General features: G+C 38.0%; 1 protein-coding gene across 8 annotated transcripts in view; it reads right to left on the bottom strand.

Moving 5' to 3' along the window:
• TSGA10 (testis specific 10) overlaps window positions 1-12268 on the bottom strand; it is a 96070-nt gene that overhangs the window by 43065 nt on the left and 40737 nt on the right. For 6 of the 8 annotated variants that reach the window (XR_011255789.1, XM_069583867.1, XM_069583862.1 and 3 more), the window contains one exon: window positions 823-938. The exons of the other annotated variants lie outside the window; for them this stretch is intronic. Coding sequence is in view for 5 of the 6 variants with exons in the window: in XM_069583867.1 (XP_069439968.1) it covers window positions 823-938 (116 nt within the window). In the remaining variant the exon portion in view is untranslated. The remainder of the gene's footprint in view (window positions 1-822; window positions 939-12268) is intronic. 8 annotated transcript variants of the gene reach the window in all.

Here is a 12268-nt window from a genome sequence, read left to right as displayed (position 1 = left end):
CATTCTCTACATTTTCCCTAGGTGATTTCACGGTTTTAAAATATCATTTACATGCTGATGTGTCCTAAATGTATATCTTTAGCTTAGATTTCTCTTCTGAGATACTAACATCTATTTACCTACTTACCCCACATTTTTACTTGAACTTAAAATCCAAAAATGAGTTCCTCAATATTCTCCTTTTATATTTTCTTTTAACACTTTCTACCTCAGTAAAAAGCACCCTACCCCACCTAATTGCTTATGTCAGATATTTTTGATCTGCATAATAGCAAACCTTAAAAATCTTATTCAGTTTTAAAATGAGCACTTTTATTGTCCTGACCAAAATTTTAATTTAAAGTTATAAGAAGATTAAGTTATGACCATATTTTCATAAAGAACACTGGTAAGAAACAATAATAAGAGACCTCATAAAAATATTTTTTTCTATAAACTCAAATGAACTATAGATATATCCAAATTTATGTATACTTTCTACCAAAAATAGTATACATGTAATACATTTCATTACAACAGCTATGGGCATGACATAATATAAAAGCTTATAAATTTAAAATTGGTCATCATAAATTTACAAAGTACTGTTACTTTGTTTAGCTATTCCTTCACTGAAAAATATGAAGCCATGTCTAAGTATTTATGGATCTAAGTTTAAGTAAAATATTTTACTATCAAAGAAAAATACATATTCTCATGATTTTTGACTAAAAACTTTTAACTTAAGGATCTATTTCTAAGTTTCTCTACGTTATAACTGAAGAGAAGAAAACTTTTTTTTCCAGACTTAAAAAACAAAAAGGAACATCAGGAAAAACTCACCAATTTTTTCATCCAAGCACATAATTTTCTCCTGAGTAAGCTGTAGCTCATATTTTTTCTTAGCAAGGTGTCGCTGAGTATCAGAAAGATCTTTCTCTGTGTTTTCATATAAAAGTCTGTAAACATTTTAATAATAAAACTAATTCTGAAATTTTATGTTTTATCAACTTTTTAGTGTATTTAAATCTAAGAACTTTTAAGGAAACTAATGCACATTTTTTGTTCTTAGTATTTTCATCATAAAAACAAACTATAGGAGGTTTGAAATATAAAGGGTAAAAGGGGATACTCAATCTACCACTGTAACATAAACAACTTTAGTATTCATTAGTATTTTTTTGCTTTGCATAAAGTTACCATAATCTAAATTCAAACTTGAGTTCAGATGTTTTTCACCTACACTCAATCTTTAACATTTTTCAGTCTTATAATTTAGCCCTTCAAATTATCATTTTCTGCTGAAAAACTTTATATGAGCAATAGCATTTGCTTTCAAGTAAATATAACCATTTACTTAAGTCAGTCAGTTCAGTCAGTTCAGTCGCTCAGTCGTGTCCGACTCTTTGCGACCCCATGAATCGCAGCACACCAGGCCTCCCTGTCCATCACCATCTCCCGGAGTTCACTCAGACTCCTGTCCATCGAGTCCTTGATGCTGTCCAGCGATCTCATCCTCAGTCGTCCCTTTCTCCTACTGCCCCCAATCCCTCCCAGCATCAGAGTCTTTTCCAATGAGTCAACTCTTCACATGAGGTGGCCAAAGTACTGGAGCTTCAGCTTCAGCATCATTCCCTCCAAAGTACTCCCCTAATATTAGACATTTGGGTTCATTTCAGGTTTTCATTAGTATAAATAAATCTATAATGAACAGTATTTCACTGAGTCCACAAACACTTAGTAAGTATGTAGCAGGCACTATGGTGAACTAGATGGGCAGGGACCCTGCTCTCATGCAATTCATAGTCAATAAACAAATAAGTAGACAGACTATAATTTCTGGAAATATGGAAGCTAGATAATCTGAAAGTCCTCTCATCACAAAACACACATACTAAACAAGATGTAAGACGCATCCTTTAAAATGTATAGCAAAACTCAGAACAATCTGTAAGAGAAGTCCCTTGGTGCCAAATCAGAGTAGTAAGTCTATGAACTGATGTCATATCAGCTATGGTTGGGGTTTACCTGTCTCAGTAGCCTAGAGTCTTGTCTTTTAACTCAGAAACAGAAGATGAGGCCACAGAAATGTCTGCCACACAAGTTTTAGAAATAAGATCCCCCACATAAAGCCACTAAGAGCTACACTATTAGTGGAGAGGCCAGACTAGAGGAAGTCAGCTTGCCAAACATTGCTAAAGCAGGGTAACAAAAATAACTAAACATCCTCGTTGTTGGGAAATCTCAATCTCAAGATAAGAAATCAAAATAAAATCTGGTTCCAGGATGGTAATATAATCTAGAAAACTTGGTGGAAATACACATAAAAGTTTTCTGGAGGGACATGACTTCAACTCAGGCACAAACCAAACCCCAGACAAGGGTCTGTTGAAAATAAGCTCACAAACCAACACAATATTGTAATTATCTTTCAATTAAAAATAAATTTTTAAAAAATGAGCTCACAATTCAATCTTAAAAACATACTAAGAAACAACCCAAACTTAGTGGGAATCAAAAGACACACAAACTAAATTAGATCGCAAAGAACTTCAGATTATGGCCTTATTAAACAGAAATTTTAAAATAATTTTAAATACTAATACATAAAAAGTGTAATACAAATTCATAATAAAAGAGCCAGCAGATTTTAAAAAGAACCAAAGAGACCTTCAGGAAATTAAACTAAAGGCACTGAAATAAAAATTTTAAAAGGACATCAAATGACAAGGTTAAGAATAAAATAGGTACAGCTAAAGAGACAATTAGTAAGCTAGAAAAAAAAAAGCCAGATTAGAGAAAATTATCTATAATAGAGCACAGACAAAAAGACAGAACAAATACAAAGGAAAGTTTAGGAGGTATAAACAACAGAATGAAAAGGTCCAATATTCACCTAATAATAGGGATTCCAGGAAAGAACAAACACAATATTCAAAGAAACAATGGCTGATCTCACACATGAACTCTCACACTAAAGAAATATCAATAAAAAACATGAAAACCAGCTTTAAGGGAATGTAAATCATAGGTAGGACAGAAAGCATATCTGTATCTAGTAAATGGGGGAGGGTAAAAGGACTTAAAGGGAGACAAGATTTCTACATCAACAATGCAAAAAAAAACTAGGCAGAATCTCTAAATAGACACTCCTCTAAAGAAGACATACAGATGGCCAACAGGTACATGAAAAGATGCTCAACACTGCTAATTATTAGAGAAATGCAAATCAAAACTACAACCAGGCATCATGTCAAACCAGTCAGAATGGCCATCACCAAAACCTCTACAAATAATTAATGCTGGAGAGGGTATGGAGAAGATGAATCCTATTACATTGTTGCTGCTGCTGCTAAGTCGCTTCAGTCGTGTCCGACTCTGTGCGACCCCATAGACAGCAGTCTACCAGGCTCCGCCGTCCCTGGGATTCTCCAGGCAAGAACACTGGAGTGGGTTGCCATTTCCTTCTCCAATGCATGAAAGCGAAAAGTGAAAGTGAAGTCACTGAGCCGCGTCCAACTCTCAGCGACCCCATGGACTGCAGCCTACCAGGCTCCTCCGTCCATGGGATTTTCCAGGCAAGAGTACTGGAGTCAAGATATGTTTAGGAGGTTTTTATACCAAAGCCCAAAGGGGCTTAGGTTATAAACTACCTGATGTACTTTTTTTGAATGGTGATTTTGGAGCTTAAAACCCAACTCCTCTGTGCATCCTCAGGAGCTGTTAAAAATCAGGGTTCTGGCATATCGTGCAATTCTCCTGATTTCTCTTTAAGGTCTCATTTTCAAAACAAATTCCCACTTGGTTCTCAGACTACACTCCCCCATCAGTGCTCAGCTGTACACACTTTGCCCAGTTCTAAGGAAACACTCACTCAGAGACACTCAAAATAATGCTTTTATAGATAATTGTTTATAATTAAGTAGATTCTCCAGAGAAACTCACACTAGTGAAACAGAAAATTCTACAGATGACAGCATTCATAAACCAAGCTACAGTGTATAGTGATGGTGTTTTATAGTTTCCATTCAGCATTTTACCAAATAATATAAGCAAGTTTGACAGCAGAGACTGAAATTTATGCTTTGCTACCTCAGAATGACTCTAAGACTTCAAATTCAAAATGAGAAATCTGTACCTATTATAAAACTCAGTCCACAGAATAGAATGCTTCCTTCACAAAATGACATAATCAGAACCAAATGATAGATTTTGAGAGTATTTTGGAAAAACGTCTTGACAGGTAATTTGTCTGACCAGAACTCAGATAGTGAAGGTTCTCAGTATAACATTAATATGGGATCTGACATACAGTTGCCATCTCTAGCTCAGAGTCCTGTTATAGATTTTGGTTGCTTCCAAATTTGGGCAATTATATTAAAGCTGCTACAAACACTATGTGTAGGTTTTTGTGTGTACATGACGTTTTCAGCTCCTTTGGGTAAATGTCAATAAGCATGATTGGTGGATCATATGTAACTGTATGTTTAGTTTTGTATGAAACTTCCAAATAGCTTTACAAAGTGACTGTACCACTTTTAATTCCCATCAGCTCCTGTTGATCTGCATTCTTACCAGTATTTGTTGTGCTTCTAATTTTGGCCATTCTAATAGCTATGTTTTAATATCTTGTTTCAACTTGCATTTTCAGATGATATATGATGTGTTGCATCTTTTTATATACTTATTTGATATCTCTATAACTTCTTTGATGAGATGTTTGTTAAGGTCTTTGGCCCATTCTAAGTGGGTTGTTGCAAAATTCAAAAAATCCTTATTGCAAAATTCAGACTTAAATTGAAGAAACTCGGGAAAACCACTAGACCATTCAGGTATGACCTAAATCAAATCCCTTACGATTATACGGTGGAAGTGACAAATAGATTCAAGATATTAGATCTGATAGAAAGAGTGCCTGAAGAACTATGGACTGAGGTTTGTGACACTGTATAGCAAGCAGTGATCAAGACCATTCCCAGGAAAAAAGAAATGCAAAAAGGCAAAAATGGTTGTCTAAGGATGCCTTACAAATAGCTGAGAAAAGAGGAGACGCTAAAGGCAAAGGAGAAAAGGAAAGATACACCTATTTGAATGCAGAGTTCCAAAGAATAGCAAGGAGAGATAAGAAAGCCTTCCTCAGTGATCAATGCAAAGAAATAGAGGAAAACAATAGAATGGGAAAGACTAGAAATCTCTTCAAGAAAATTAGAGATTCCAAGGGAACATTTCATGCAAAGATGGGCTCAATAAAGGACAGAAATGGTATGGACCTAACAGGAGAAGATATTAAAAAGAGGTGGCAAGAACACACAGAAAAACTATACAAAAAAGATGTTGACCCAGATAATCATGATGGTGTGTTCACTCAGCTAGAGCCAGACATCCTGGAATGTAAAGTCAAGTGGGCCTAGGAAGCATCACTACGAACAAAGCTAGTTGAGGTGATGGAATTCAGTTGAGCTATTTCAAATCCTAAAAGATGATGCTGTGAAAGTGCTGCACTTAATATGCCAGCAAAGTTGGAAAACTCAGCAGTGGCCACAAGACTGGAAAAGATCAGTTTTCATTCCAATCCCAAAGAATGTTTAGACTACCGCACAATTGCACTTATCTCACACACCAGCAAATACTCAAAATTCTCCAAGCCAGGTTTCAACAGTACATGAACTGTGAACTTCCAGATGTTCAAGTTGGATTTAGAAAACACAGAGGAATCAGAGACCAAATTGCCAACATCTGTTGGATCAGTGAAAAAGCAAGAGAGTTCCAGAAAACATCTATTTCTGGTTTATAGACTACGCCAAAGCTTTTGACTGTGTGGATCACAAGAAACTGGAAAATTCTGAAAGAGATGGGAGTACCAGACCACCTGACCTGCCTCCTGAGAAATCTGTATGCAGGTCAAGAACCAACAGTTAGAACCGGAACAGACTGGCTCCAAATTGGGAGAGGAATAGGTCAAGGCTGTATATTGTCACCCTGCTTATTTAACTTATACGCAGAGTACATCACATCATGCAAAACACCAGGCTGGATGAAGTACAAGCTGGAACCACGATTGCTGGGAGAAATATCAATAACCTCAGATACACAGATGACACTACCCTTATGGCAGAAAGCGAAAAAGAACTTAAGAGCTTCTTGGTGAAGGTGAAAGAGGAGAGTGAAAAAGTTGGCTTAAAGCCAACATTCAAAAACCTAAGATTGTGGCATCTGGTCCCATCTCTTCATGACAAATAGATGGGGAAAAATAGAAACAGTGAAAGATTTCATGACGCTTCCTCCTTGGAAAAAAGTTATGACCAACCTAGACAGCATTTTGAAAAGCAGACACATTACTTTGCCAACAAAGGTCTGTCCAGTCAAAGCTATGGGTTTTCTACTAGTCACGTATGGATGTGAGAGCTGGACTATAAAGAAAGCTGAGCACCGAAGAATTGATGCTTTTGAACTGTGGTGTTGGAGAAGACTCTTGAGAGTCCCTTGGACTGCAGGGAGATCAAACCAGGCAATCCTAAAGGAAATCAGTCCTGAATATTCATTGGAAGGACTGATGCTGACCCTGAAACTCCAATACTTTGGCCACCTGATGCAAAAAACTGACTCACTGGAAACGACCCTGATGCTGGAAAAGATAGAAGGCAGGAGAAGGGGATGAGAGAGGATGAGATGGTTGGATGGCATCACCAGCTCGATGGACATGAGTTTGAGCAAGCTCCAGGAGTTGGTGATGAACAACGAACTGAGTGAATGAACCGAGCTGAAGTGAGTTGTTTCTTATTGTTGAGTTTTTTAAAAGCCCTAAATATAATTTGGATGTGTGTGTTAGTTTCTCAGTCATGTGTGACTCTTTGTGACCCTATGGACTGGAGCCCACCAGTTCCTCTGTCCATGGGATTCACCAGGTAAGAATACTGTAGTGGGTTGCCTTTTCCTTCTCCAGTGGATCTTCCAGATCAGGAATCAAACCTGAGACTCCTGCATTGCAGGCAGATGCTTTACCATCTGAGCTATAACCTATCTGTTATGAAGGTACAACTGATGTATAATATTATATATTTCATGTGTATAATATAGTGATTCACAATTTTTAAAGGTTATATGCCATGTATATCTGACTTTATTTTGGGGGGCTCCAAAATCACTGCAGATGGTGATTGCAGCCATGAAATTGAAAGACGCTTACTCCTTGGAAGGAAAGTTATGACCAACCTAGATAGCATATTCAAAAGGCATTACCTTGCCAACAAAGGTTCGTCTAGTCAAGGCTATGGTTTTTCCAGTGGTCATGTATGGATGTGAGAGTTGGACTGTGAAGAAAGCTGAGTGCTGAAGAATTGATGGTTTTGAACTTTGGTGTTGGAGAAGACTCTTGAGAGTCATTGGGACTGCAAGGAGATCCAACCAGTCCATTCTGAAGGAGATTAGCCCTGGGATTTCTTTGGAAGGACTGATGCTAAAGCTGAAACTCCAATACTTTGGCCACCTCATGTGAAGAGCTGACTCATTGGAAAAGACTCTGATGCTGGGAGGGATTAGGGGCAGGAGGAGAAGGGGACGACAGAGGATGAGATGGCTGGATGGCATCACCAAATCGATGGACATGAGTTTGAGTGAACTCCGGGAGTTGGTGATGGACATGGAGGCCTGGTGTGCCGCGATTCATGGGGTTGCAAATAGTCAGACATGGCTGAGCGACTGAACTGAACCGATACCTGAATTATTTCACTTAGCATAATACCCTCAATGTCCATTCATGTTGTTGCAAATGGCAACATTTCATTCTTTTTTATGGTTGAGTAGTATCCCATTGTATGTGTGTATATATATATACACATATATTTATACACCCATCTTCTTTTTCACTTGTCTGTTGATGAGTAACATTTAGGTTGTTTCCATATATTGGCAATTGTAAATAATGATTCTATGTACATTGGGTTGCATGTATCTTTTCAAATTAGTATTTTTGTTTTATTCCGATAAATACCCAGGAGTGGAATTGCTAGGTCATATGGTAGCTCTATTTTTAATTTTTTGAGAAACCTCCATACTGTTTTCCACAGTGGCTACATCAATTTCCATTCCCATCAGCGGTATATAAGGGTTCCCTTTTCTCCACATCTGGCCAACATTTGTCATTTGTGGTCTTTCTGATGATAATCATTCTAACAGCTGTGAGGTGGTATCTCATTGTGGTTTTAATATGCATTTCTCCAATGTTTAACATTTTTGAACACTTTTTCATGTGCCTGTTAGCCATCTGTATGTCTTCTTTGGAAAAATATCCATTAAGTTCTTCTGCCCATTTTTTAATTGAGTTGGTTATCTTTTTAAAGTTAAGTTGTAGATAGCAGTTCTTTATCAGAGATGTCTTCAGCAAACATTTTTCTTCCAGTCTGTGGCTTGTCTTCTCATATACTTGATATCATGTTGAGCAGAGTATTAAGCCTTCAATTTTTTTCCCCATTTTTTTTTTACTGGAGGCTCAGGTGGCACATAACATGGCTTCAGAGGTAGGGAGGAGCAGGGAAACAAAAAATAAACTGGGGTGGGAAAGAAAAACCACCAGGAGGAGGGAAGATCTGGCTGGTTCCTTCTCAGCCTGATTTAGGGGAGGGAGTTGGTGCCTCTGAACAACAAGGATGGATCCCTTCCTTCAACCCTTGGTAGGGGAGAGAGGAAAAAAAAAGCAAAAGGGTGTTGCTTTGGCCCTCCTGAGTCTCAAGGAAAGGAGGGAAAAGCGAGTGTTTTGATGCATTGAATTATGGGAAAGAGCAGAAGGAAGTGCTGGGTAGGATACAGGTCAGTGGGAAAAACTGGCAGATACCAGATGGTGACTCTGGGTGTCCTTTGAGTTGGAATCACTCCAGTATGGTGGCTGGGGGGTCCCCACTGTTGATGGGTGCTGAGGTCTCTGGGGTGGTGGGCTGCCTTGGTCCCAGGGACCGCTGCAGTCTCCGCTGGAAGTAGGGGCAGTTTCATGGGTGCTGGGGCTCAGGTTGGGAGCTGTCATGGGGCCTTGGCTGGGCTTGGTCTCATCATCCCCACCTTCTGTGGTGGCCTGCTGGGGTGGCCTGGGGTGGCAAGGCCCTTACTACCTGGGTCAGAATCTGGGTGGGGGTATCCGCTCAAGCCCTGCTGCTGGTCTCCTCCAACGGGGCTATCTCTTTGGGTTCTATGCCATCCGTGCCCTCTGTGGGCTGCTGCTGGTTGGGGGCCAAGGGCCTCACACGAAGCCCTGTCAGTAGAAGAAGGGTGGTGGGCTCCATCGTCTGGGCCACTGCCCAGAGTCTTTGGCATGCTCTCCTTTGCTGCCTGGCTCTGTTCCGCCCGTTCGAGCCTCTTAAGTCTTCAATTTTAATGAAGTAGAGTTTGTCAATTATTTCTTTCATGGATTGTGCCTTCAGTATTACATCTAAGAAGTAACCAGCATGCCCAAGGTCATCTGGTGTGCTTCTAAATTTTGGGCTCTGGCCCATGTCCGCTGCAGCTGCAGATGCCAGAGGCGCTGAATGTCTCCACTGTCCCATTTCTGTTTCTCTTCTTGACGGCAGGCTTCCCTGCATCCTCCTCTTCAGGCCTGCTTTCCTCAATTAACCAAAAAGAATCTGCCTGCAACACAGGCGACCCAAGTTCAGTCCCTGGGCGGTGAAGATCCCCTGGAGGAGGGCATGGCAACCCATTCCAGTATTCGTGCCTGGAAAATCCCATGGACAGAGGAGCCTGGCAGGCTACAGTCCATAGGGTCGCAAAAATCGGACACGACAGAGTGACTAACACTTTCACTTTCTTTCACTTTATCTGATAAAAACATGACCCGAAATATATAAAGAAATCTTAAAGTTCAACACTAAATGGATAAACAATTGAAAAATTGGGCTAAAGATCTAAATAGACACCTCATCAAAAATACACAGATGGCAAGCAACAATATGAGAAGTTCCACATTATTTGTCATTAGAGAATTGCAAATTATGACAAGACATCACTACACAAATACTTTAATGCCTAAAATACAGAAATTTGACAATAATAAATGCTGACAGAAAGTCTCCTTCATTCCTTCTGATGGAAATGCAAAACGGTATACTCACTTTGAAAGTGAGTAGTTTCAAATTGGTAGTTTCTTACAAAGTTAAATGCAGTTTTACTGTATGATTCAGCAATTGTGCTCCTAGGTATTTACTGAATTGATCTAAAAAATTCTGTTCTGGGGATTCTCTGGCAGCCCAGTGGTTAGGACTCCGCATTTTCACTGCTGAAGGCACAGGTTTAACACCTAGTCAGGAACTAAGATCCTGCAAACTGTGAGAAGCCAAAATAAAAATTTAAATTAAAAAATAAAAACTTCTGTCCACACAAAAACGTGCACATGAAAGTGTACAGCAGCTTTATTTACAATTGCCAAAAATTAGAAGCAACCAAGATGACTCTTAATAGGTGCATGGATAAACACACTGTGGTACATATACATGATAGAATATTATTCAATAAGAAGAAATGAACTATCAAGGTATGAAAAGCACATGGATGAACCTTAAATGCACATTACCAAGTGAAAGAAGCGAGTGTGAAAAGGCTATGTACTATATGATTTCAATTATATGACATTCTGGAAAAGGCAAACATTACCTCAGCCAGGCAACTGAAGTCAAAATCAACAGTGATAAATCATATTGATAAGATGTACTCATGACATCTGAATATCTGTGTACTCGAAAATGGCACCTTACTACTGTGACCTCTCAAAAATATAACCCAGTCTAACCACGAGAAAGTCATTAGACGAACCCCAATTGAGAGACATTCTACAAAATACGTGATCAGTATTCCTCAAAACTGTCAAGGTCATCAAAAACAAGGAAAGTCTGAGACTTTCCTAGCCAAGAGAAGCCTAAGGAGACAAGACAGCTAAATGTAATATGGTGTCCTGTATGGGATCCTGGATCAGAAAAAGGACATTATGGAAAAACAAAGGAAATCTGAATACATTACAGACTTTAGCTTATTAGACTGTATCAATACTGATCAGCTAATTTTAACAAATGAACCATACTAATGCAAAATGTTATTAACAGAAGAAACTGGGTGTGAGGTATGTAGGAACTCTGCACTGTTTTCACAAATTTTCTGTAAATCTGGAACTGTTCTATAATACAAAGTTTTATTTTTAAAAATTTATATTTTCATATATAAGCAATAATCAATCAGAAATTAAAATTCTAAAATTCCATTTACATCAGTATCAAAAAGCAAAAAATATTAAGGGATACATTGACAAAAATAATACAAGATCTATACACTGAAAATTATAAAACATTATGAGAAAAATTGAAGATCTAAATAAAGAAATGGACAGGAGTTCCCTGGTAATGGTCCAGTGGTTAGGACTTGCTGCTTTCATTGTAGTGGCCCAGGTTGGATCCCTGGTCCAGGAACTAAGACCCCATGAGCCACTAAGCATAGCCAAAAAAAAAAAAAAAAGAGAAAGAAATGGAGAGTGTTCATGAGTAGGGGTTTTGCACCAATTCCAAACTGCCAAGGCTTTTCTGTTTATACTATGAACCTGATTCTAAAATTAAACAAAAATGCAAGGAACCAGAATATCCAAAACAACTTTAAGAAAGAACAAAGTTAGAGGACTAACACTACCTAATTTGAGGACTAAAAAAAGTAATCAGGAAATGTTATACTGGCATCAAGACATATAAATAGATCCACCAAACAAAATAGATACTCAAAAAATAGAACTTCACATATATGGACAACTGACATTCTACAAAGTTACAAAACAATTTAGTGAAAAAAAGGAAAGCTTTTCAACAAATGGTGCTAGAACAATTGGATATTCATATGCAAAAAAAGTGAACTTTGAACTACACCTTCTACTATATGCAAAAATTAACTTGAAATGGATCATAGATTTAAATGTAAGAACTGAAACTATAAAACTGCTAAAAGAAAATCCAGGAGAAAAATTTCACCTTAGGCTTGACAATTTCTTTAAAAGAATACAAGGGCTGGAAATAAATTTTTAAAAAGCAGTAAGTTTCACATAATCAGAAATATTTTCTCTTTAAAAGATGCTTAGGAAAATAAAAAGGCAAGCCACAGACTGGGAAAAAATATATGCCAAACATATATTGTACCTGACAAAGAATTTATATCCAGAATATAGAAAGGATTTTTACAACTTATTAGTACATATAACTCAATAAAAGTTTGCAAAAGTTTTGAACAGACACTAAAGAAGATATATGTATGGCACAAAATGACATGAACAGAT

This window comes from Ovis canadensis, chromosome 3, assembly GCF_042477335.2.
Source record: "Ovis canadensis isolate MfBH-ARS-UI-01 breed Bighorn chromosome 3, ARS-UI_OviCan_v2, whole genome shotgun sequence".
Classification (NCBI taxonomy): domain Eukaryota; kingdom Metazoa; phylum Chordata; class Mammalia; order Artiodactyla; family Bovidae; genus Ovis; species Ovis canadensis.
The sequence above is the reverse complement of the archived record's forward strand: the minus strand, read 5'-3'. Positions and strand labels throughout refer to the sequence as shown.